General features: G+C 46.5%; 2 protein-coding genes across 2 annotated transcripts; both read left to right on the forward strand.

The window, feature by feature from the left end:
* Positions 1 to 2,361: 2,361 nt before the first annotated feature.
* Positions 2,362 to 16,210, forward strand: snx6 (sorting nexin 6). Its single transcript, XM_079695073.1, has 14 exons — positions 2,362 to 2,468; positions 2,624 to 2,674; positions 3,402 to 3,506; positions 5,210 to 5,320; positions 5,467 to 5,588; positions 5,726 to 5,849; positions 6,879 to 6,974; positions 8,507 to 8,615; positions 11,100 to 11,175; positions 11,344 to 11,383; positions 11,455 to 11,541; positions 13,205 to 13,364; positions 13,543 to 13,628; positions 15,534 to 16,210. Exons 1-14 carry the CDS (start codon positions 2,463 to 2,465, stop codon positions 15,585 to 15,587), a joined length of 1,227 nt encoding a protein of 408 aa, XP_079551199.1. The 5' UTR covers positions 2,362 to 2,462; the 3' UTR covers positions 15,588 to 16,210.
* Positions 16,211 to 16,799: 589 nt separating this feature from the next.
* Positions 16,800 to 25,170, forward strand: psma3 (proteasome 20S subunit alpha 3). The gene is made up of 11 exons (XM_079695074.1): positions 16,800 to 16,958; positions 19,492 to 19,574; positions 19,791 to 19,914; positions 20,707 to 20,808; positions 20,938 to 21,011; positions 22,228 to 22,300; positions 22,577 to 22,642; positions 22,941 to 22,987; positions 23,709 to 23,776; positions 24,190 to 24,254; positions 25,015 to 25,170. Exons 1-11 carry the CDS (start codon positions 16,938 to 16,940, stop codon positions 25,057 to 25,059), a joined length of 768 nt encoding a protein of 255 aa, XP_079551200.1. The 5' UTR covers positions 16,800 to 16,937; the 3' UTR covers positions 25,060 to 25,170.
* Positions 25,171 to 27,197: the final 2,027 nt, after the last annotated feature.

Genomic DNA, 27,197 nt, shown 5'->3' on the forward strand with positions numbered 1-27,197 from the left:
AACACACAACATACAGAGAAACACACAACATGTAGAGAAACACACAACATGTAGAGAAACACACAACATACAGAGAAACACACAACATGTAGAGAAACACACAACATACAGAGAAACACACAACATGTAGAGAAACACACAACATACAGAGAAACACACAACATACAGAGAAACACACAACATGTAGAGAAACACACAACATACAGAGAAACACACAACATGTAGAGAAACACACAACATGTAGAGAAACACACAACATACAGAGAAACACACAACATACAGAGAAACACACAACATGTAGAGAAACACACAACATGTAGAGAAACACACAACATGTAGAGAAACACACAACATGTAGAGAAACACACAACATGTAGAGAAACACACAACATGTAGAGAAACACACAACATGTAGAGAAACACACAACATGTAGAGAAACACACAACATACAGAGAAACACACAACATGTAGAGAAACACACAACATGTAGAGAAACACACAACATACAGAGAAACACACAACATACAGAGAAACACACAACATGTAGAGAAACACACAACATGTAGAGAAACACACAACATGTAGAGAAACACACAACATACAGAGAAACACACAACATGTAGAGAAACACACAACATGCAGAGAAACACACAACATGTAGAGAAACACACAACATACAGAGAAACACACAACATGTAGAGAAACACACAACATACAGAGAAACACACAACATACAGAGAAACACACAACATGTAGAGAAACACACAACATGTAGAGAAACACACAACATGTAGAGAAACACACAACATGTAGAGAAACACACAACATGTAGAGAAACACACAACATACAGAGAAACACACAACATGTAGAGAAACACACAACATACAGAGAAACACACAACATACAGAGAAACACACAACATACAGAGAAACACACAACATACAGAGAAACACACAACATGCAGAGAAACACACAACATGTAGAGAAACACACAACATACAGAGAAACACACAACATACAGAGAAACACACAACATGCAGAGAAACACACAACATGTAGAGAAACACACAACATGTAGAGAAACACACAACATACAGAGAAACACACAACATGTAGAGAAACACACAACATGTAGAGAAACACACAACATACAGAGAAACACACAACATGTAGAGAAACACACAACATACAGAGAAACACACAACATACAGAGAAACACACAACATACAGAGAAACACACAACATGTAGAGAAACACACAACATGTAGAGAAACACACAACATGTAGAGAAACACACAACATACAGAGAAACACACAACATGTAGAGAAACACACAACATGCAGAGAAACACACAACATGTAGAGAAACACACAACATACAGAGAAACACACAACATGTAGAGAAACACACAACATACAGAGAAACACACAACATGCAGAGAAACACACAACATGTAGAGAAACACACAACATACAGAGAAACACACAACATGTAGAGAAACACACAACATGTAGAGAAACACACAACATGTAGAGAAACACACAACATACAGAGAAACACACAACATGTAGAGAAACACACAACATACAGAGAAACACACAACATGTAGAGAAACACACAACATGTAGAGAAACACACAACATGTAGAGAAACACACAACATGTAGAGAAACACACAACATGCAGAGAAACACACAACATGTAGAGAAACACACAACATACAGAGAAACACACAACATGTAGAGAAACACACAACATACAGAGAAACACACAACATACAGAGAAACACACAACATACAGAGAAACACACAACATACAGAGAAACACACAACATACAGAGAAACACACAACATACAGAGAAACACACAACATACAGAGAAACACACAACATGTAGAGAAACACACAACATACAGAGAAACACACAACATACAGAGAAACACACAACATACAGAGAAACACACAACATGTAGAGAAACACACAACATGTAGAGAAACACACAACATGTAGAGAAACACACAACATACAGAGAAACACACAACATGTAGGGAAACACACAACATGCTACACAACATGCAGGGAAACACACAACATGCTACACAACATGCTACACAACATGTAGAGAAACACACAACATGCTACACAACATGTAGAGAAACACACAACATGCTACACAACATGCAGGGAAACACACAACATGCTACACAACATGCTACACAACATGCAGAGAAACACACAACATGCTACACAACATGCTACACAACATGCAGGGAAGCACTAAGAGTTAAACATGTCATTGTTATGTCCATGAACATATTTAGCACTAACTGAAACACTGATATTAAAAACAATAAATAAAAACTAATATTGATCTGAAAGCTACTTCCTGTTTTGCTTCATGACGTTGGCCTGTGCGTCGTGACGTCACCGCGCTTCCCGTCTCCACCCGTACTCAGCAGCCATGATGGTGGGTTCTTCTCCTGTTGTTTCCTCTGTTGTTCTGTCTGTTATCAGCTGTTATCCGCCCGGTACCGGAGCCCCGGTGCTGTGTCTGTCTATCTGTGTGTGTGTCCGTGTCTGTGTGTCTGTGTGTAAACAGCCTCTCTTTCTGTCTCTCTGCAGCAGGAAGGGCTGGACGACGGACCCGACTTTCTCTCCGAGGAGGACCGAGGGGTGAGCGACACACCTGGATACACCTGCCTGTTACCTGCCTGTTACCTGTCTGTTTACCTGCCTGTTACCTGCCTGTTACCTGTCTGTTTACCTGCCTGTTACCTGTCTGTCTGTCAACCTGTCTGAACACCTCGCTGTGATACCTGTCTCTGTGCTGAAGACGCTACCTAGCTTTAGCTCCTGTTTGGTAGCCAGGTTAGCTCCCCCCTGCTAGCAATAGCTCCATGCTAACAGCAGCTCCAGGCTGTGGGTCAGTCAGCTGTCATTAAGCCCGTTAAACTGACCCAGAATCCGGACTCAGAGCCGGGCTGCTGCGGGCCGTTAGCTCCACGGCTAGCTGAGCGAACAGGGGCTAACGGTCAGTTTCAGGTCATTACTGTGTTCATCAGGGAGTCACATGACACACAAACACACAGATGTATCTCAGTTAAAAACCTTAAATACAGAAATACATGTTCTTGATTTATCCTACAATATAAGGCCTGAGGGAGAGACCTCATTTACTACAAGTTAAAAACAACAACAACAACAACAACAACAGAGCCTAAACAGTAAATTAATCTAAACCAAGACATAAAAAGGTTATTAAAATACCCTGACCGTCTCCTCTCTGGGACGTCTGCAGGTATTGATTATTGACTTCACAACAGACAGGTTTTTAATCATTATGAGACTTGTGGTGCATTATGGGATGTGTGTTGAATTATGGGATGTGTGGTTCTTCTAGCCTCGGGCGGTGAACGTGGATCTGCAGACGGACGCCACGCTGCAGGTGGACATCTCCGACGCCCTGAGTGAGAGAGACAAGGTCAAGTTCACCGTCCACACCAAGGTGAGAGAGAGAGAGAGAGAGAGAGAGAGAGAGAGAGAGAGAGAGAGAGAGAGAGAGAGAGAGAGAGAGAGAGAGAGAGAGATTAGGGCTCTTGTGATGCTAGTCTTAACTATGATATATACTGCATATGATTCTCTTTAACACCTCGATCTATGGATCAGTAAACCCAGTCCGTGTCAGATGACCAACCTGACTGTTAAAGGTCCCATGCTCCAAACTCACATTGGTTTCTCAAACAGCATCTCTGTATAGTATGTGTATTCGCTCTCTGTCCTACACGGCTTGTTGGAGCTCCTCCCCCCCGCCACCCCCCCACCCCCCTCCCCCCTCCCTGTGAGCCAACTGTGCTCTGATTGGTCGGGACGTTGAGAGGCTCGTTGTTGCTGCGAGGAGCAGACAGGTTTCCGGGTCTGCGATACAACGAGAACAAGCAAAACTCATTCTGAGCTCACACACACTCACAGCCGAAGTAAAAACAATAAGTGAGGCTTGATATTGAGAAAGAGAAAGGTTTATATCGCTGAGAGAATGGGTCTACAGAGAGCATTTCTCCACCATCCCAACTCGTCCATTACCAACCAGGGAGCTCTATGCAAGTCAATGGGACTCCCTGTTAGTTAGCCACGGGATCCTGGTGTGTGAGGGGCTCCAAGGATCCATTTGAGCCAATCCGGTCATTTGAGAGATGTCCATGGAGGCGTTCTGGGACAGACAGGTCTTCTCTGTGTTAGAGTGTTACTCCCTACAGGGTGCACTCTGAGGGTTTGAGACTCTGCAGAGCGTTCACATGCAGAAGCTACAGAACACAAGGGGACGGGTCAGAACCAGAGAAGCATGACATGGGACCTTTAATACAACTGTGAACTTTATCCTCTAAAGGTTTGTTTATACGCTTTGTCAACAAGTATAGAAAGACAAACGTGTAAACATTTAAATGCATGCTCTTTATTTGTTTTTAAATCCATGGAAAACGTCTTTAAAGCAGAGATGTGGCATCTTACTTAAAATCAAGTCTGTTTCACTCGTACGAAATGATCATCAACATGATGTTGTCATGCGTTTGTTGTTGGCGTCCTGGATTTTGCTGTTGACGTCCTGGATTTTGCTGTTGACGTCCTGGATTTTGCTGTTGACGTCCTGGATGTTGTTGTTGACGTCCTGGATGTTGTTGTTGACGTCCTGGATGTTGTTGTTGACGTCCTGGATTTTGCTGTTGACGTCCTGGATGTTGTTGTTGACGTCCTGGATATTGTTGTTGACGTCCTGGATGTTGTTGTTGACGTCCTTGATGTTGTTGTTGGCGTCCTGGATTTTGCTGTTGACGTCCTGGATGTTGTTGTTGACGTCCTGGATATTGTTGTTGACGTCCTGGATGTTGTTGTTGACGTCCTGGATGTTGTTGTTGACGTCCTGGATGTTGTTGTTGACGTCCTGGATATTGTTGTTGACGTCCTGGATGTTGTTGTTGACGTCCTGGATGTTGTTGTTGACGTCCTGGATATTGTTGTTGACGTCCTGGATATTGTTGTTGACGTCCTGGATATTGTTGTTGACGTCCTGGATGTTGTTGTTGACGTCCTGGATGTTGTTGTTGACGTCCTGGATGTTGTTGTTGACGTCCAGGATATTGTTGTTGACGTCCTGGATGTTGTTGTTGACATCCTGGATGTTGTTGTTGACGTCCTGGATTATTTATTCCTCAGAGCACGCTCCCTAACTTCAAGCAGAACGAGTTCTCGGTGGTCCGACAGCACGAGGAGTTCATCTGGCTGCACGACTCCTTCGTGGAGAACGAGGAGTACGCAGGATACATCGTGAGGACACACACACACACACACACACACACACACACACACACACACACACACACACACACACACACACACACACACACACACACACACACACACACACACACACACACACAGAGAGAGACACTAACACTCACTCCTCCCCTCAGATCCCCCCCGCCCCCCCCAGGCCAGACTTCGATGCGTCCAGAGAGAAGCTCCAGAAGCTGGGCGAGGGCGAGGGCTCCATGACCAAAGAGGAGTTCACCAAGATGAAGCAGGAGCTGGAGGCGTGAGTCTCTTATTCAATGTTTTGGTTTATAGTTTCAGTCTCTCTCAAACTTAGAAGACGCACGGGACGACTTTCTATTTGTCTCTGTTCTCTGCTCTGAGCTGAGTGTCTCTGAGTGTTGTCCTGCTGCGTTTCAGAGAGTACCTGGCCATCTTTAAGAAGACGGTGGCCATGCATGAAGTGTTCCTCTGTCGAGTGGCGGCGCATCCTGTCCTCCGAAAAGACCTCAACTTCCACGTCTTCCTGGAGTACAACCAGGACGTGAGTCTGTTTGAACTAGGGGTGCACCGAATGGGAAACAGCGGGCCGAAGCCGAAAGGCCGAAAATTATTAATAGAAATATATATATAGTTATAATGTATACATTTTTTACCGATGTTGTTCAGCTACCTGATTATGGCAAAACTTAACTTAAATAATAATCACTATTATGGGTCCATAAAACATTTATTCAGCACTTCTGAATGCATCCAGTACATTCATTCCAATCAAGTGCATTTTCTTTTCTCTGTAGGATAACTAGAACAAAGTGCATTCAGAGCAAAGCCACGGTGCTTTCAAATAAACATCTAGGCCAGTAGGCCTACAACAAACTAGTGTAAATAAAGACTGTAACAGCCAGGCCTTCAACAACAACAAATGCACCTATAAGTTTGGTAACCTAACGTGTTGTTGTGATGACGTAATCAAAACGCGGCGACAAGCACGGCGCGCGACCATGCTCGCGGCTGGCTCACGACCATGCTCGCGGCTGGCTCACGACCATGCTCGCGGCTGGCTCACAACCATGCTCGCGGCTGGCTCACGACCACGCTCGCGGCTGGCTCACAGCCAACATGTCTGCCGCTTGGAGATATTTCAGAATATCAGAGAGAGAGGCGCGGATTGCGATTTGTAAAACGTGTTCAGCTGACATCTCTCAAGGGGGTGTAGCTGCAAAGACTTTCACCACTTCGGGATTACTCCATCACTTGAAATCAAAACACCCGGACAAATATGCGGAGCATGATCAAAGTAACCCTGTTCTCTGACATTCGGCCTTTTTAACCATTTTCGGCCGATAATGTTCGGTGGCCGAATATTCGGTGCATCCCTCGTTTGAACTCACCTGCTGACCACGTCAACAAGCAATACATATATTCATGTTTCTGTAGATCCCCGGCTGCTGGCACGTTCACACACACTTAGAAACCAGACAACAGAAGAGAGCACTTTGTTCTGTGTCTATGGGCAGTTGTTGTTGTTGTTGTTGTTGTTGTTGTTGTGTGACCCCTCCTCCCTCTCCTGCAGCTGAGTGTCCGGGGGAAGAACAAGAAAGAGAAGCTGGAGGATTTCTTCAAGAACGTTGTGAAGTCAGCAGATGGTGTTCTGGTGGCCGGAGTGAAGGTGAGCTTCAGAGTCTCACCTGAGCGTTAGGCTACGCCCCTTCAGAGCCTCAACTGAGCGTTAGGCTCCGCCCCTTAAGAGACTAACCTGAGAGTTAGGCATTGCCCCTTCAGAGACTCACCTGAGAGTTAGGCTCCGCCCCTTCAGAGACTCACCTGAACGTTAGGCTCCGCCCCTTCAGAGACTCGCCTGAGCGTTAGGCTCTGCCCCTTCAGAGACTCACCTGAGCGTTAGGCTCCGCCCCTTCAGAGACTCACCTGAGCGTTAGGCTGTGCCCCTTCAGAGCCTCACCTGAGCGGTAGGCCCTGTCCCTTCAGAGCCTCACTTAAGTGTTAGACTCCGCCCCTTCAGAGACTAACCTGAGCGTTAGGCTACGCCCCTTCAGAGACTCACCTGAGCGTTAGGCCCTGTCCCTTCAGAGCCTCATCTGAGCGTTAGGCCCTGTCCCTTCAGAGCCTCATCTGAGCGGTAGGCCCTGTCCCTTCAGAGCCTCATCTGAGCGTTAGGCCCTGTCCCTTCAGAGCCTCATCTGAGCGTTAGGCCCTGTCCCTTCAGAGCCTCATCTGAGCGGTAGGCCCTGTCCCTTCAGAGCCTCATCTGAGCGTTAGGCCCTGTCCCTTCAGAGCCTCATCTGAGCGGTAGGCCCTGTCCCTTCAGAGTGTCACCTGAGTGTTAGGCCCTGTCCCTTCAGAGCCTCACCTGAGTGTTAGGCCCTGTCCCTTCAGAGCCTCACCTGAGCGTTAGGCCCTGTCCCTTCAGAGCCTCACCTGAGTGTTAGGCCCTGTCCCTTCAGAGCCTCACCTGAGTGTTAGGCCCTGTCCCTTCAGAGCCTCACCTGAGTGTTAGGCCCTGTCCCTTCAGAGCCTCACCTGAGCGTTAGGCCCTGTCCCTTCAGAGCCTCACCTGAGTGTTAGGCCCTGTCCCTTCAGAGCCTCACCTGAGTGTTAGGCCCTGTGCCTTCAGAGCCTCACCTGAGCGTTAGGCCCTGTGCCTTCAGAGCCTCACCTGAGTGTTAGGCCCTGTCCCTTCAGAGCCTCACCTGAGTGTTAGGCCCTGTCCCTTCAGAGCCTCACCTGAGTGTTAGGCCCTGTCCCTTCAGAGCCTCACCTGACCGTTAGGCCCTGTCCCTTCAGAGCCTCACCTGACCGTTAGGCCCTGTCCCTTCAGAGCCTCACCTGAGCGTTAGGCCCTGTCCCTTCAGAGCCTCACCTGACCGTTAGGCCCTGTCCCTTCAGAGCCTCACCTGACCGTTAGGCCCTGTCCCTTCAGAGCCTCACCTGACCGTTAGGCCCTGTCCCTTCAGAGCCTCACCTGACCGTTAGGCCCTGTCCCTTCAGAGCCTCATCTGAGCGTTAGGCCCTGTCCCTTCAGAGCCTCATCTGAGCGTTAGGCCCTGTCCCTTCAGAGCCTCACCTGACCGTTAGGCCCTGTCCCTTCAGAGCCTCACCTTCAGAGCCTTACCTGTCACTCACCTGCGCGTTAGGCCCTGCCCCCTCACCTGTCACTCACTCTCCCTCTCTTCTCTCCCACAGCAGGACGTTGATGACTTCTTCGAGCACGAGAAAACGTTCCTGCTTGAATATCACAACCGAGTGAAGGACGCCTCGGCCAAGTCGGACCGGATGATCCGCTCGCACAAAAGTAACAATCTTTAAATGTTTATATATAGTTTTTATTCTATGCTCTAGTGAGATGAAGCTTTGGAGCAGCGACAGGTCAGAGCCTTCAGAGCCTCACCTGAGTGTTAGGTGACAGGTCAGAGCCTCACCTGAGTGTTAGGTGACAGGTCAGAGCCTCACCTGAGTGTTAGGTGACAGGTCAGAGCCTCACCTGAGTGTTAGGTGACAGGTCAGAGCCTCACCTGAGTGTTAGGTGACAGGTCAGAACCTTCAGAGCCTCACCTGAGTGTTAGGTGACAGGTCAGAACCTTCAGAGCCTCACCTGAGTGTTAGGTGACAGGTCAGAGCCTTCAGAGCCTCACCTGAGTGTTAGGTGACAGGTCAGAGCCTTCAGAGCCTCACCTGAGTGTTAGGTGACAGGTCAGAGCCTTCAGAGCCTCACCTGAGTGTTAGGTGACAGGTCAGAGCCTCACCTGAGTGTTAGGTGACAGGTCAGAGCCTCACCTGAGTGTTAGGTGACAGGTCAGAGCCTCACCTGAGTGTTAGGTGACAGGTCAGAGCCTCACCTGAGTGTTAGGTGACAGGTCAGAACCTCACGTGAGTGTTAGATGACAGGTCAGAGCCTTCAGAGCCTCACCTGAGTGTTAGATGACAGGTCAGAGCCTTCAGAGCCTCACCTGAGTGTTAGATGACATGTCAGAGCCTCACCTGAGTGTTAGATGACAGGTCAGAACCTTCAGAGCCTCACCTGAGTGTTAGGTGACAGGTCAGAGCCTCACCTGAGTGTTAGGTGACAGGTCAGAGCCTTCAGAGCCTCACCTGAGTGTTAGATGACAGGTCAGAGCCTCACCTGAGTGTTAGGTGACAGGTCAGAGCCTCACCTGAGTGTTAGGTGACAGGTCAGAGCCTCACCTGAGTGTTAGGTGACAGGTCAGAGCCTTCAGAGCCTCACCTGAGTGTTAGGTGACAGGTCAGAACCTTCAGAGCCTCACCTGAGTGTTAGATGACAGGTCAGAGCCTCACCTGAGTGTTAGGTGACAGGTCAGAGCCTCACCTGAGTGTTAGGTGACAGGTCAGAACCTCACCTGAGTGTTAGGTGACAGGTCAGAGCCTCACCTGAGTGTTAGGTGACAGATCAGAGCCTCACCTGAGTGTTAGGTGACAGGTCAGAGCCTCACCTGAGTGTTAGGTGACAGGTCAGAGCCTCACCTGAGTGTTAGATGACAGGTCAGAACCTCACCTGAGTGTTAGGTGACAGGTCAGAGCCTCACCTGAGTGTTAGGTGACAGGTCAGAGCCTCACCTGAGTGTTAGGTGACAGGTCAGAGCCTCACCTGAGTGTTAGGTGACAGGTCAGAGCCTCACCTGAGTGTTAGGTGACAGGTCAGAGCCTTCAGAGCCTCACCTGAGTGTTAGATGACAGGTCAGAGCCTCACCTGAGTGTTAGATGACAGGTCAGAGCCTCACCTGAGTGTTAGGTGACAGGTAAGAGCCTCACCTGAGTGTTAGGTGACAGGTCAGAGCCTCACCTGAGTGTTAGATGACAGGTCAGAGCCTCACCTGAGTGTTAGGTGACAGGTCAGAGCCTCACCTGAGTGTTAGGCTCCGCCCCTTCAGAGCCTCACCTGAGTGTTAGGTGACAGGTCAGAGCCTCACCTGAGTGTTAGGTGACAGGTCAGAGCCTCACCTGAGTGTTAGGTGACAGGTCAGAGCCTCACCTGAGTGTTAGGTGACAGGTCAGAGCCTTCAGAGCCTCACCTGAGTGTTAGATGACAGGTCAGAGCCTCACCTGAGTGTTAGGTGACAGGTCAGAGCCTCACCTGAGTGTTAGGTGACAGGTCAGAACCTCACCTGAGTGTTAGGTGACAGGTCAGAGCCTCACCTGAGTGTTAGGTGACAGATCAGAGCCTCACCTGAGTGTTAGGTGACAGGTCAGAGCCTCACCTGAGTGTTAGGTGACAGGTCAGAGCCTCACCTGAGTGTTAGATGACAGGTCAGAACCTCACCTGAGTGTTAGGTGACAGGTCAGAGCCTCACCTGAGTGTTAGGTGACAGGTCAGAGCCTCACCTGAGTGTTAGGTGACAGGTCAGAGCCTTCAGAGCCTCACCTGAGTGTTAGATGACAGGTCAGAGCCTCACCTGAGTGTTAGATGACAGGTCAGAGCCTCACCTGAGTGTTAGGTGACAGGTAAGAGCCTCACCTGAGTGTTAGGTGACAGGTCAGAGCCTCACCTGAGTGTTAGATGACAGGTCAGAGCCTCACCTGAGTGTTAGGTGACAGGTCAGAGCCTCACCTGAGTGTTAGGCTCCGCCCCTTCAGAGCCTCACCTGAGTGTTAGGTGACAGGTCAGAGTTAAACACAGGATTCACAAAGGTACGAACAAAGATAAGATAGAATACAAGTAAAGTAACTATTGAAACAAGATATCCCAGTAAGGTTGAGCCCCTGCCCAGGTGCATGCTGGGAGATGTAGTTGTGTGTGTCCTAACGTCAGTGTGTGTGTCAGATGCTGCAGACGACATCAACAGAATCGCCTCGTCTCTTTACACGTTAGGAACGCAGGACTCCACCGACCTCTGCAAGTAAGAACACGCACACACGCGCACGCACACACACACACACACACACACATGCACACACACACACACACGCACACGCGCACACACACACGCACACGCACACACACTCAATCATACTCATTATTATTATTATTATTATTATATATTCATGACATCACTTCCTGTCTGCAGGTTCTTCCTCAAAGTGTCGGAGCTGTTTGAGAAGACCCGGGTGAGTTCAGATCTTTTTATTGAATAAACGGCTGTTTTCTCCTTCAGACGTTAATGTTTCTGTTTCTGCAGAAAATCGAGTCTCGAGTCGCCGCTGATGAAGACCTGAAGCTGGCCGACCTGCTGAAGTATTACCTGAGAGAGTCCCAGGCCGCTAAGGTACTTATTAGGGCTGTCAAACGATTACAATTTTTAATCAGATGAATCAGAGCTTAAAAATGAATGAATCAGATTAATCACCATTCGAACTATGTCCAAAATATGCCATTTCTTTATGTTTATTGTTGTGGGAATGGAAAGACAAATGAAAGAAGGCGGATATATCCATTTAACTTACAGTATGTTTATTATAACATTGTTCTGTGTGTCAGAATGAAAGACAGCCCACACACCTATCACTCATCACACCGTGGGCTCTTATTTCATTACGTGCTGATTTCTATCAATACGGGGGGGGGACGCTGTGATCAGCTGTTTTTGCGCAGTTCTCCAGTGAAGGGGGGGGAGTCTCCCTCCGCAGCCGGTTGGCGTAGTTTTGGCACAATTCCGTTGTACAGACCGTCGTTAACAGCAGCCCTGTCTGTGCACACGGAGACCGACTCTGTCGTCCGGTGATCTAACCGCCTTCTGGAAAAGCTTCTGATTGGCCAGAAGACATTATCAAAGATGTTCTATTGAGAAGACGATCACTTCGTGGCAAAAGTTTTCAAAACCATTTCTAGTCTTCAGTATTTCCAGACAAGTGGCTACTGAAATCAATCTCACTAACTGCTGTCTGTGTGATTTACTCCGCGTGAATTGGCGGACTTAAATTTGCTTACTTTAACATCATTGTTCATGGTGAGGCTAAGGTGAGGCTAAGCCATTTCTTGGTATGGCTGTAGCCTACCCCAGCCATACCCTGGCGCTGCCACTGGTGGGATGTATGGGGCGGGCCATTCTGCACATGTGTTAAAAGCGTTAAATATTTTAACACAATTAATTCAAAAAATTAATTACCGCCGTTAACGCGATGATTTTGACAGCATTAGTACTTATATTAATATTATTAATGTTCACACACGGTCCATCTCTGAAAGCTGCCCCACTTCTTGTCTGCCGCTCATTGGCTCCTACTCAATGTGTTGTATATGTTCAGTTAATATTATATTATCTATAATATCATGTTGGTTTAGGACCTGCAGGAGCCTCTCAGTGTTCCTTAATATTACATATATTATTATGTCCTGTAGGACCTGCTGTACCGCAGGAGCCTCTGTGTTCCTTAATATATATTTGTATGTCCTGTAGGACCTGCAGGAGCCTCTCTGTGATCCTTAATATATATTATTATGTCCTGTAGGACCTGCTGTACCGCAGGAGCATCTCAGTGTTCCTTAATATATATTATTATGTCCTGTAGGACCTGCTGTACCGCAGGAGCCTCTCAGTGTTCCTTAATATATATTATTATGTCCTGTAGGACCTGCTGTACCGCAGGAGCCTCTCAGTGTTCCTTAATATATATGATTATGTCCTGTAGGACCTGCTGTACCGCAGGAGCCTCTCAGTGTTCCTTAATATATATTTGTATGTCCTGTAGGACCTGCTGTACCGCAGGAGCCTCTCAGTGTTCCTTAATATATATGATTATGTCCTGTAGGACCTGCTGTACCGCAGGAGCCTCTCAGTGTTCCTTAATATATATTTGTATGTCCTGTAGGACCTGCTGTACCACAGGAGCCTCTCAGTGTTCCTTAATATATATTTGTATGTCCTGTAGGACCTGCTGTACCACAGGAGCATCTCAGTGTTCCTTAATATATATTTGTATGTCCTGTAGGACCTGCTGTACCGCAGGAGTCGGGCTCTGGTGGATTATGAGAATGCGAACAAAGCTCTGGATAAATCTAGAGCGAAGAACAGAGACGTCCTGCAGGCGGAGACCAGCCAGCAGCTCTGCTGCCACAAGTTTGAGAAGATCTCAGAGTCCGCCAAGCAGGGTACACACACACACACACACACACACACACACACACACACACACACACACACACACACACACACACACACACACACACACACACACACACACACACACACACACACACACACACCTGATCACATCTCATGATGTGTTGGGAACTGCCCCCAGTGATATGTGATGTTGTGTTGTTACAGAGCTGATAGACTTTAAGACGAGACGAGTGTCAGCGTTCAGGAAGAACCTGGTGGAGCTGGCTGAGCTGGAGCTGAAACACGCCAAGGTGAGTCCTCCTCTACCTCCACACACACAACGTCAACAAGACTCACAACAGTTAGCCAAAGCATTTACACACACAACGCAGAGTTCCCGTTAGCCGGTAATTACCGAACTATGACCGGTAATTACCATTATGATCACATGCAGCGGTGAGCGGAACAAAACACACACTTCAGGTTAGAATATCACACGTAGCTATTTTAATACCGAGTATGTGACAGACAAGAATAGTCCATTCTAATGTCTAACACTTAATGTGGAGAAAGAGATGTCCTGTCTGGGTTGATTCTGCGTTGATCTGTTGCTAATGCCTCGGGGTTCCGGTGGGCATGTAAACAAATGCATAATGCTGCGCTATACTTTGTGGCCTCACTCGGTTGCATAGCAACACTTATTGTTTAGGTGTCTTTTAATAAGCAGGTAGTCATATCATTAGCTAGAACTAGCTGGATCTGATCGATATGGACATAAACGAGAGTGAAGTCTAATCTGACGGGAGAGAGAGATCAGCTGCTGCTAACGAGTCGACACGCAGCTCTGCATGATCACATGCAGCGGTGAGCGGACAAAACACACACTTCAGGTTAGAATATCACACGTAGCTATTTTAATGACCTCTCAAACTACCGTAACTAGTTATAGATATGTTTAGTTTCACTGTCGGGTCACTCATTACTGGATCCGCGAGCTGCATGATACTGACGGGCTGTCAGGAGAGAGAGAGAGCGCTCCGTTTATTATTCCCGTGTTATTATACATTTCTGAACACTTTTGAATAATGTAGTTCATCTACTATTGTTAGTTTGTTTAATATCGAATCATATCAATTTGCTTTAAAGCTCAATAAATAACAAAGAAGACCTTTGACCGGCACTTTTAAAATGTTGTCCATAAGAGTGAAACTTTAACGGACATGTTGACCGGCGAAAAAATATTCTAACGGGAACTCTGACACAACGTCTGCTTCAAGGTCAGTTATGGGGCTTTCACACCAACGCGGTTTCAGGGCCGGTTCGGAGCTGGAGCCTGAAAAGCACCGGTTTTTCCTTTTCACACCGCAGGGAGCCGGCTCTAAGCTCTGAAACCCGGAGCTTTTCAAGCACCAAAAGACATTTCGGCCTAGAAACAAGCACCGCATACGTCACGCTTACGTAGGAGGGGGGCGAGATTAACCTGAGCTAACAGTTTATGGCGAGTACGGCAAATGAAAGTTGTAACAAGCAGTAGTGCTGAGCAAACCACACACTTTCTAAAGTCGGGCAGCACTAAGCAGGCTTCGTGTGATTCTGTTTGTTTGTACCTTACTCTGACCATCGTTCACTGTCATTGATCATTGTGGAGAGAGGCAGACGTTTTGTTTTGTATTATAGCAGCTATCGGATGGAATCAATTAAGAAAACCGCAACAAGTAGTCAAGATATTCAGTTTAGCTTCGGTTGCTATGGTAACATCAGCCATTTTATACCAGAGACACTTTCATAACAGCAAGATACCAAACAGCGTCAATTCAGCCTGACACACATTCACTTCAGGGGGGGGTGGGGATGTATCAGCTGCTTGTGTGACAGTCAGACAGTGAATAGCACGGAGCTAGAACGGGAACCGCGTTGGTGTGAAGGGCATCAGAGTAGCTTTGAGTGTGTTTAGAGAGAGCAGCTCTCTGAGTTTTAGCTGTGTGTGTGTGTGTGTGTGTGTGTGTGTGTGTGTGTGTGTGTGTGTGTGTGTGTGTGTGTGTGTGTGTGTGTGTGTGTGTGTGTGTGTGTGTGTGTGTGTGTGTGTGTGTGTGTGTGTGTGTGTGTGTGTGTGTGTGTGTGTGTGTGTGTGTGTGTGTGTGTGTGTGTGTGTGTGTGTGTGTGTGTGTGTGTGTGTGTGTGTGTGTGTGTGTGTGTGTGTGTGTGTGTGTGTGTAGGGGAACCTCCAGCTGCTGCAGAGCTGTATGGGCGTCCTGAAGGGAAACACCTAACTCCGCCCCCTCCATCAGGACACACCCCCTCCACAAGCCCCGCCCCCATCCGCTGACTGAGGGCAGGCGACACAGAGGAGCAGAGAGAGAGAACAGGAAGTCTCCCTCCTCTTCCTCAGAGAGAACAGGAAGTCCTCTTTGACTATAACGTGTTCATTGGTGTAAATAAAGTCACATGACCTCCCCCGGGAACACCGAGGTAAACAACAACATGATCAGCTGTAACTGTGAGCTCATATTAGCCAGCAACGCTAATCCTGTTAGCAGAAGTTATCACAAGAACCTGTTGTTGTTATTGTTGTTGTGCTAATGTTACCGTCCGTCTGCTAACACCTTGAGCTAACGTTAGCCCACTCATTGTACGGAGTTGCCTGGCTGTGATTGGTGGAGGTTGTGATCACATGATTAAACAGTTTGTGCTTCGCTCTAAAGTGTTCAGAGGAACCTGAAGGTTTTATGTGTTATTGTTAAAGTGAACGTCCCCGCTCACACACACTAACCTCCTGTTTTAAACAATGTAAATTATAACAAAACTACTTTTGATGTCTCGGGTTCCACTGCTTTCAAAATAAGATGTTTTCCATGGATTTAAAAATGAATTAAATACATGTATTTAAAAAAAATACTGAAACCTGACTGAGTTACTTTATGTTATCAGACTGAGTTACTTTATGTTATCAGACTGAGTTACTTTATGTTATCAGACTGAGTTACTTTATGTTATCAGACTGAAACCTGACTGAGTTACTTTATGTTATCTGACTGAGTTACTTTATGTTATCAGACTGAAACCTGACTGAGTTACTTTATGTTATCAGACTGAGTTACTTTATGTTATCAGACTGAAACCTGACTGAGTTACTTTATGTTATCAGACTGAAACCTGACTGAGTTACTTTATGTTATCAGACTGAAACCTGACTGAGTTTAGGTTTAGGGTGCACAGACAGAAGGGGAAGCGCAGCATGTTAATTACACCCCTATGATAAATATGACACCCTTCTGTCTGAGAACATTTCAAAGCCAGGAAACCTACATATATATTGAATCACTGTACATTCCCATCATAGGTTGTTTTACAGGATTTGAGGTGTTATTTTATTTATTTTAATTGGCTGTTGTTGTGAAGGATTGAGAAAGTGAACTGTGGGTATATTCCCTCTGGAGCCGACCGGTGGCGGCAACGCGTCATTAAACTGGATCCTAACCATCCTAACCGCGGGAACCCCGAAGAAGAAGAGAGGATATAGAGTTTTATTTTGAAACTCAAGGCTCTTATTGTGGAGGGGCAGTCGGAAGCAGTGCGGAGCGACCGATGAGAAGCTTCGCTGGATCAGAGTCTGAGAGAAAATGAGCTCCATCGGAACCGGGGTGAGTTTACCTTTAACTTTCTCAATTTGTCCCCGTTTCACCCTCTTTTACTGGGAGTTTACACTCTACTGGGAATATACCCTTTACTGGGAGTATCCACTCTTAAAACCCGTTCATTATACCATGTAGCATGCGAGCTAGCGTGTTAGCCTGCTGAGTCACAACGAGGCATGCTAACGCAAGCTAACAGGAGATAACAAGAGAAATGACAGCATTCACAGTTTTAATATTAATTTCATCTGTACTTTTATAGATAACTTAAAATTATACACATGTCTCTATTGTATTTACATATAATGAGTAACTTTAGGAACATAAATAAGTCAGCAAATAAATAAGACTCCATGCTAACTGTTAGCTGTTAGCTCGCAACCAAACTCTCTTTAGAAATAAACAGTTTTGAGATGTGTCGCTAAAATTAATCCCTAATTTATATACTTTAACAGTTTCTTTGTTCTCTTTTAACTGCTCTAATGTAATTGGCCGTCATGATACTCCCTTAAACAGAAATGAATACACTTTAAATCAACATAATGAGCTAACTGAAGCTTAAGCGAAAACGAAAGCGTTCCGTTTTTATACTTAGTTGAGTTTCAGTTTGTAGATAATACTTTCATTAAAAGACCATGAATTAAACGCATCTCTCTCTGTCTTCATACAATTATTAACTTTAGGAATATATGAGTAAATAAACAGATGCTAACTGTTAGCTCACATCCAGGCTCCGTTTCTACGTTAGTCATGTTTTAATATATTATCGTGTTTTATTTATTTGTATTCTCTTTGCGTGTTAATCGCAGTTTTTTAAATGACCTTTTTTATAATGCATGTCTGCTGCTCCATTCCTTATGTTTCTAATTTAGTGAAACACGTTGCCTGGCCTCGTGTTGAAACGGGACGAGTGGTTTATCCCTGATTTTTATATTTCATCTTTCTCTTTTCGGTTCTCAGTGTTTCTGTTCAATCAGCCTTCATAGTACCTCAAATAGACTTTAACTCACCTCAAATAGACTTTAATTCACCTCAAATAGACTTTAATTCACCTCAAATAGACTTTAATTCACCTCAAATAGACTTTAATTCACTTCAAATAGACTTTAATTCACCTCAAATAGACTTTAGCTCACCTCAAATAGACTTTAGCTCACCTCAAATAGACTTTAATTCACCTCAAATAGACTTTAATTCACCTCAAATAGACTTTAATTCACCTCAAATAGACTTTAGCTCACCTCAAATAGACTTTAACTCACCTCAAATAGACTTTAACTCACCTCAAATAGACTTTAATTCACCTCAAATAGACTTTAGCTCACCTCAAATAGACTTTAATTCACCTCAAATAGACTTTAGCTCACCTCAAATAGACTTTAATTCACCTCAAATAGACTTTAATTCACCTCAAATAGACTTTAACTCACCTCAAATCCTCATTACAGCTGGGCAGAGGCCCCTCATTGTACCCTCTGAAACAGATTTAATGCAGATACAATTTACAGGTAACACTTAATAAAACACACCTCTCTGTTTCTAAATATATTTCAGAGTAACTTCAGGAATATCAATGAGTCAGCAAATACATAGGCAGGCTCCATGCTAGCTGCTAGCTCAAAACCAAACTCCCTTTAGACACACATCAGTTTCAAACTGTGAAGTTTATCCATGATATAAATGTTATCTTTGAAGTGTCTGTTCAATCAGCCTTCATTCTACCTTAAATATACTTTAACTCACTTGTAATCATCATGAGAGCTGTGCAGACACATGAGCTTCATTCAGTTAGATCTGACTCAGTTATAGCAGCCGTGTGTTCAGATTGATCTACAGTAGAGAACACATGGCTCGAGTCGTTCTACAGGTCATGTTTTCAGCTGCAAATTAATGAGTTTGTCCCAAGTTTTAATTAATATAAAACACTAAATGGCTCCATGTCCGGTTTAAGAGTCGTGTAAGGGTCACATGACTCAGGGGGTCTGTGATTGGCTGTCGGGGAGGTGTGTAACTCACCACGGGGTCACATGACTCTGGGGGGCTGTGATTGGCTGTCGGGAGGAGTGATGAAGATGAGAACGGTTTCGCTAAAACTGCTGATATCCTGTGATGTCACACCTTCTCTTGGCTGTCTGACCAATCCGCTGCCAGCTCACCTCCAGCTCATTATGGGATGTTAACTCTGTTAGCATTAGCGGTTAGCTCGTTGAAGTCATGTGACCGTGCTGTAGTTCCTTTATAGCCCAACATTATGAATGAATAATTTTGTCCCAATTTTACATTGATAAGAATATAAAACACTAAGTGGTTTTTAATTGGCTCCTTGTCTGGACTTCAGGTTTTTTTCACAAGTTAAACACCTTAAAATGTTATTACGTCTCAAACTATTTATTAGGACATTTCAAACAATGCATCTACAAAGCAGCAGATTGACCCCGGACATTTGATGGTGTCACAGAATCAGAACCTTATGGATTTATACTTGGTGTTATTTTGCATCTGCACTGTATATATATTAATGTATTAACTGTGTGTCCTGCAGTACGATCTGTCCGCCTCCACCTTCTCTCCAGATGGACGGGTGTTTCAGGTGGAGTATGCCATGAAGGCCGTGGAGAACAGCAGGTAAATAACCACGTGGTCACATGACTCAGGGGCGCTGTGATTGGCTGTCGGGGAGGAGTGATGAAGATGAGAACGGTTTCGCTAAAAATGCTGATATCCTGTGATGTCACACCTTCTCTTGGCTGTCTGACCAATCCGCTGCCAGCTCACCTCCAGCTCATTATGGGATGTAACAGAAACATGTTTACCGGCATTAACTGATGTGTTTGTTTTCAGCACGGCCATCGCTATCCGCTGTAAGGATGGCGTTGTGTTCGGGGTGGAGAAGCTTGTTCTGTCCAAACTGTACGAGCAGGGCTCCAACAAACGCATCTTCAACATCGACAGACACGTCGGCATGGTAACCACACACACACATTAGCCACCTTTAGCTTAGCGGTGATGACGGGAAGTCATGTGATAGCATTACAGTAGCTGCCTTTACTGCTCATAAACACAAGTAACCCTGGGAACAGGTGTTGGTGAGTTAATAGTGACTCAGGTGTGCTCAGGCTGTATCTCTCCTGTGATTGGCTGTCGGGGAGGAGTGATGAAGATGAGAACGGTTTCGCTAAAACTGCTGATATCCTGTGATGTCACACCTTCTCTTGGCTGTCTGACCAATCCACTGCCAGCTCATTATGGGATTTAAACTCTGTTAGCATTAGCGGTTAGCTTGTTGAAGTCATGTGACCGTGCTGTCGTTCCTTTAAAGCCCAACATTAGCCTCCTTTAGCTTAGCGGTACTGAAGTCATGTGACCGTGCTGTAGTTCCTTTAAAGCCCAACATTAGCCTCCTTTAGCTTAGCGGTGGTGAAGTCATGTGACCGTGCTGTAGTTCCTTTAAAGCCCAACATTAGCCTCCTTTAGCTTAGCGGTACTGAAGTCATGTGACCGTGCTGTAGTTCCTTTAAAGCCCAACATTAGCCTCCTTTAGCTTAGCGGTGGTGAAGTCATGTGACCGTGCTGTAGTTCCTTTAAAGCCCAACATTAGCCTCCTTTAGCTTAGCGGTGGTGAGGTCATGTGACCGTGCTGTAGTTCCTTTATAGCCCAACATTATCCTCCTTTAGCTTAGCGGTGGTGAAGTCATGTGACCGTGCTGTAGTTCCTTAATACCCTCTCTTGAATAACTCTCTCGTCCTCTCTCTCTAGGCGGTAGCTGGGCTGCTAGCTGATGCTCGCTCTCTCTCTGAAGTGGCGAGAGAGGAAGCTTCCAGCTTCAGATCGAGCTACGGACACGACATTCCCCTCAAGGTGCGGCTCTTACTCATGTGATCTCTGGTGCAGCTGATGCTAAGCTAATAGTGTCTCCTCTGGTTGATGCTAAGCTAACAGTGTCTCCTCTGGTTGATGCTAAGCTAACAGTGTCTCCTCTGGTTTCAGCACCTGTCAGAGAGAGTGGCCATGTATGTGCACGCCTACACTCTGTACAGCGCTGTGAGGCCGTTCGGCTGCAGGTGAGTTACTGCACTCTGAGTGATGCATTCAGGGACATCATCTGATTCACTGAGCATGATGCGTTCAGAGACATCAGCTGATTCACTGAGCGTGCTGCGTTCAGGGACATCATCTGATTCACTGAGCATGGTGCATTCAGGGACATCAGCTGATTCACTGAGCATGGTGCATTCAGGGACATCAGCTGATTCACTGAGCATGCTGCGTTCAGGGACATCATCTGATTCACTGAGCATGCTGCGTTCAGGGACATCATCTGATTCACTGAGCATGATGCATTCAGGGACATCGGCTGACTTACTGAGTGCTGCGTTCAGGGACATCGGCTTATTTACTGAGCGTGCTGCGTTCAGGGACATCAGCTGATTCACTGAGCATGCTGCGTTCAGGGACATCATCTGATTCACTGAGCATGCTGCGTTCAGGGACATCATCTGATTCACTGAGCATGCTGCGTTCAGGGACATCATCTGATTCACTGAGCATGATGCGTTCAGGGACATCATCTGATTCAGTGAGCGTGCTGCGTTCAGGGACATCGTCTGACTTACTGAGCGTGCTGCATTCAGGGACATCGGCTGACTTACTGAGTGTGCTGCGTTCAGGGACATCGGCTGACTTACTGAGTGTGCTGCGTTCAGGGACATCGGCTTATTTACTGAGCGTGCTGCGTTCAGGGACATCAGCTGATTCACTGAGCGTGCTGCGTTCAGGGACATCAGCTGATTCACTGAGCGTGCTGCGTTCAGGGACATCATCTGAGTCACTGAGCGTGATGCGTTCAGGGACATCATCTGAGTCACTGAGCGTGATGCATTCAGGGACATCATCTGAGTCACTGAGTGTGATGCGTTCAGGGACATCGTCTGACTTACTGAGTGCTGCGTTCAGGGACATCGGCTGACTTATTGAGCGTGCTGCGTTCAGGGACATCGGCTGACTTACTGAGCGTGCTGCGTTCAGGGACTGCAGGACTATTTAAACCTCAGTCGGCAGGGTGGGATGATGAGAGTCAGAGGTTTCGCTTAAAAAGCTGAACTCCTGTGATGTCATATCCTCTTGGCTGTCTGACCACTCTCACACACTCTCACACATACTCTCTCACTCACACTCTCTCTCACGACACTCTCTCTCTCACTCACACTCTGTCTCTCACTCACGACACATGAAATCAGAGCTTCCACGTATTAAAGAAAGATATATCTGTGTGTCTAGCTTCATCCTGGGCTCTTATGATAAAGACGATGGTCCTCAGCTCTACATGGTCGACCCCTCAGGCATCTCTCACGTGAGTTACATCAGTATTATTATGGGATGTATCAGGTGCTCAGGTGTCCTCAGGCTCTATCTGTCCTGTGATTGGCTGTCGGGGAGGAGTGATGAAGATGAGAACGGTTTCGCTAAAACTGCTGATATCCTGTGATGTCACACCTTCTCTTGGCTGTCTGACCAATCCGCTGCCAGCTCATTATGGGATGTAACGGAAACACTTTACTGTCATGCTGAATGTAATAAAGCTGTTATTGAACAGTGATGATGATGATGAAGAGCTCTCTCTCCTCAGGGTTATTGGGGCTGTGCGATCGGGAAGGCTAAGCAAGCAGCGAAGACTGAGATCGAGAAACTGCAGGTGAGAATTAGCATCTGAAGCTAATCAATAACTGATCATTCACCAGGTGCAGAGAGGAAGCTGGGCCGGTCACGTGACTCAGGTGAGCAGACAGCTGTGTTTAGAGAGAATCTGAGGCTGTGATTGGCTGTCGGGGAGGAGTGATGAAGATGAGAACGGTTTCGCTAAAACTGCTGATATCCTGTGATGTCACACCTTCTCTTGGCTGTCTGACCAATCCGCTGCCAGCTCACCTCCAGCTCATTATGGGATGTAACAGAAACATGTTTCCTTTCATTAACTGAGGTGTGTGTTTCAGATGAAGGACATGACGTGCAGGGAGGTCGTGAAAGAGGTCGCTAAAATGTGAGTAAACATCCAAAGCTAACCTTTATTGACACAACAGCAGACATTAGTACATTTGAAACATCCAAACTAACCTTTATTGACACAGAACAGCAGACATCATTACATTTGAAACATCCAAACTAACCTTTATTGATACAGAACAGCAGACATCAGTACATTTGAAACATCCAAACTAACCTTTATTGATACAGAACAGCAGACATCATTACATTTGAAACATCCAAACTAACCTTTATTGATACAGAACAGCAGACATCAGTACATTTGAAACATCCAAACTAACCTTTATTGATACAGAACAGCAGACATCAGTACATTTGAAACATCCAAACTAACCTTTATTGACACAGAACGGCAGACATCAGTACATTTGAAATAATATAACATTTGGCCAACTCTCGTTTTTACTGAATAGAGCCTGAATGCATCATAGTGTAACTGTAAACTCAGTTAGCGTTAGCTCGTTGTTCACAGATCCAGAACCAGCTTACTTAGGTGTGCTCAGGCTGTATGTGTCCTGTGATTGGCTGTCGGGGAGGAGTGATGAAGATGAGAACGGTTTCGCTAAAACTGCTGATATCCTGTGATGTCACACCTTCTCTTGGCTGTCTGACCAATCCGCTGCCAGCTCATTATGGGATATAAACTCTGTTAGCATTAGCGGTTAGCTCTCGCACCAGAACCCGTTTAGATTTACACGTTCTCTGTGTGTTTGCAGAATCTATATCGTGCACGACGAGGTGAAGGACAAGGCCTTCGAGCTGGAGCTCAGCTGGGTGGGAGAGGGTGAGTCCACCAATCACAGCGCTGCGTTTCTTCTTCTGTCCTCTCTCTACCTGTCTTTAATATTTATTAAACAACATCATAAATAAACAGTTTTACTAAAAAAGAAATGTTACAGAAACGATTGGTAGCATTACAGTAGCTCCCTTTAACCCTCAGGAACACAGGTAACCATGGGAACAGGTGTTAGTGAGTTAACAGTGACTCAGGTGTGCTCAGGCTGTATGTGTCCTGTGATTGGCTGTCGGGGAGGAGTGATGAAGATGAGAACGGTTTCGCTAAAACTGCTGATATCCTGTGATGTCACACCTTCTCTTGGCTGTCTGACCAATCCGCTGCCAGCTCATTATGGGATGTAAACTCTGTTAGCGGTTAGCTCGTTGAATTTGAAGTAAACTCTGTCTCTCTCTCCTCAGTCACAGACGGACGACACCAGCTCGTTCCCAAAGACGTTAGAGAGGAGGCGGAGAAATACGCCAAGGTGACACACACCTCACACACACACACACACACACCCACACACACACACACACACACACCCACACACCCACACACCTCACACACACACACCTCACACACACACCCACACACCCACACACCTCACACCCACACACCTCACACCCACACACCTCACACCCACACACCTCACACCCTCACACCCACACACCTCACACCCACACACCTCACACCCACACACCCACACACCCACACACCTCACACCCACACACCTCACACCCACACACCTCACACACCACACACACCACACACACACACACACACACACACACACCTACCACACACACACCTACCTCACACACACACTCACACACACACCTACCTCACACACACACACATAGACACACCACACACACACCTCACACACACACACACACCACACACACACACACACACACTCACACACACACTCACACTCTCACACACACCACACACACCTCACACACACACACACACACACACCTCACAGACACACACCTCACAGTCTGCAGGGTGGGATGATGAGAGTCAGAGGTTTCGCTTAAAAGCTGAACTCCTGTGATGTCATATCCTCTTGGCTGTCTGATCACTCACACACACTCTCTCTCACACACACTCTCTCACACACACTCTCTCTCACACACACTCTCTCACACACACTGTCTCACACACACTGTCTCACACACACTGTCTCACACACACTCTCACAGGTACACACACAGACTGACAGTGTTGTTGTGTTGCAGGACTCTCTGGAGGAGGAGGATGACTCCGATGAAGACAACATGTAGACCCCTATGACGCCGCCCCTTCTTCACTTTATTTTGTATGTTTTGTAGTTCATGAACTTTCATGTTTCATTTGGTTTGAATTTCTGCTTCCAAAATAAAAAAAAAAGACCAGTTTGAGAAAGTGTGTGTTTGTTCTCCGGTGCTCTGTGATGCTCTCCGGTGCTCTCTGATGTTCTCCGGTGCTCTCTGATGTTCTCCGGTGCTCTCTGATGTTCTCCGCTGCTCCCTGATGTTCTCCGGTGCTCTCTGATGTTCTCCGCTGCTCCCTGATGTTCTCCGGTGCTCTCTGATGTTCTCCGCTGCTCTGTGATGTTCTCCGGTGCTCTCTGATGTTCTCCAGTGCTGTTGACGGAGGAAAGGGAGGAGGAGCCTCTACATCAATCTCCCGCTTTGTGTGTACAGAGATCGAGACACCGTTTCCCACAATCCAGAATATAAAACAAATGTATATCAAATATGTGCGCAGTCAAAGACACATGTTGACGTCAGAGGAGCATCGCCCCGTCTGAAGGAAGGCTGGCTTTAAGCCTGATCAAATGCTGCTGTCTTTTGAACGTTGGTCTTTTATTTCTATTTGAGATTTATTAACTGTTTGACTCTTTTAATTTCTCATGTGCAATGCCTTGTGTTTTTACGCTGCTGCTGCAACGCAAACATTTCACACTGAGATCAATGAAGTGCTTATCGTAAACTAACACGGATTATTACGCAGTTAGAACAGTTTAAAGTGTCTCTGAACAGTCTCCGTCCCTTAGCTCAGTGTCTCTGAGCAGTCTCCGTCCCTTAGCTCAGTGTAGTGTCTCTGAACAGTCTCAGTCCCTTAGCTCAGTGTCTCTGAGCAGTCTCCGTCCCTTAGCTCAGTGTAGTGTCTCTGAACAGTCTCCGTCCCTTAGCTCAGTGTAGTGTCTCTGAACAGTCTCAGTCCCTTAGCTCAGTGTAGTGTCTCTGAACAGTCTCCGTCCCTAGGCTCAGTGTCTCTGAACAGTCTCCGTCCCTAGGCTCAGTGTCTCTGAACAGTCTCAGTCCCTTAGCTCAGTGTAGTGTCTCTGAACAGTCTCAGTCCCTTAGCTCAGTGTAGTGTCTCTGAACAGTCTCAGTCCCTAGGCTCAGTGTCTCTGAACAGTCTCCGTCCCTAGGCTCAGTGTCTCTGAACAGTCTCCGTCCCTTAGCTCAGTGTAGTGTCTCTGAACAGTCTCCGTCCCTTAGCTCAGTGTCTCTGAACAGTCTCCGTCCATAGGCTCAGTGTCTCTGAACAGTCTCCGTCCCTTAGCTCAGTGTAGTGTCTTTGAACAGTCTCAGTCCCTTAGCTCAGTGTCTCTGAGCAGTCTCCGTCCCTTAGCTCAGTGTCTCTGAACAGTCTCCGTCCCTAGGCTCAGTGTCTCTGAACAGTCTCCGTTCCTAGGCTCAGTGTCTCTGAACAGTCTCCGTCCCTAGGCTCAGTGTCTCTGAACAGTCTCCGTCCCTTAGCTCAGTGTAGTGTCTCTGAACAGTCTCCGTCCCTTAGCTCAGTGTAGTGTCTCTGAACAGTCGCCGTCCCTTAGCTAAGTGTCTCTGAACAGTCTCCTTTCCTTAGCTCAGTGTAGTGTCTCTGAACAGTCTCCTTTCCTTAGCTCAGTGTAGTGTCTCTGAACAGTCTCAGTCCCTTAGCTCAGTGTCTCTGAACAGTCTCCGTCCCTTAGCTCAGTGTAGTGTCTCTGAACAGTCTCCGTCCCTTAGCTCAGTGTCTCTGAACAGTCTCCGTCCCTTAGCTCAGTGTAGTGTCTCTGAACAGTCGCCGTCCCTTAGCTAAGTGTCTCTGAACAGTCTCCGTCCCTTAGCTCAGTGTAGTGTCTCTGAACAGTCTCCGTCCCTTAGCTCAGTGTCTCTGAACAGTCTCCGTCCCTTAGCTCAGTGTAGTGTCTCTGAACAGTCTCCGTCCCTTAGCTCAGTGTCTCTGAACAGTCTCCGTCCATTAGCTCAGTGTAGTGTCTCTGAACAGTCGCCGTCCCTTAGCTAAGTGTCTCTGAACAGTCTCCGTCCCTTAGCTCAGTGTAGTATGTGTCCCTCACCTGTGGGACACACCTGTCTCCCAGCATGTGTTCATGTTAATAATAACTTCCACAGAGCAGCATGCCTTATATGGCTCTCACGTCACCCTC

This window comes from Notothenia rossii (genome assembly GCF_949606895.1).
Source record: "Notothenia rossii genome assembly, contig: scaffold_308, whole genome shotgun sequence".
In the NCBI taxonomy this organism is placed as follows: Eukaryota; Metazoa; Chordata; class Actinopteri; order Perciformes; family Nototheniidae; genus Notothenia; species Notothenia rossii.

Coding starts and splice junctions, on each gene's coding strand:
- psma3 (XM_079695074.1), top strand. CDS start 16,938: ATGAGCTCCATCGGAACCGGG. Junction 16,959..19,491: donor TGAGCTCCATCGGAACCGGG/GTGAGTTTACCT, acceptor TGTGTCCTGCAG/TACGATCTGTCCGCCTCCAC. Junction 19,915..20,706: donor TCGACAGACACGTCGGCATG/GTAACCACACAC, acceptor CTCTCTCTCTAG/GCGGTAGCTGGGCTGCTAGC.
- snx6 (XM_079695073.1), top strand. Junction 11,176..11,343: donor GACTCCACCGACCTCTGCAA/GTAAGAACACGC, acceptor TCCTGTCTGCAG/GTTCTTCCTCAAAGTGTCGG. Junction 13,629..15,533: donor TGGAGCTGAAACACGCCAAG/GTGAGTCCTCCT, acceptor GTGTGTGTGTAG/GGGAACCTCCAGCTGCTGCA.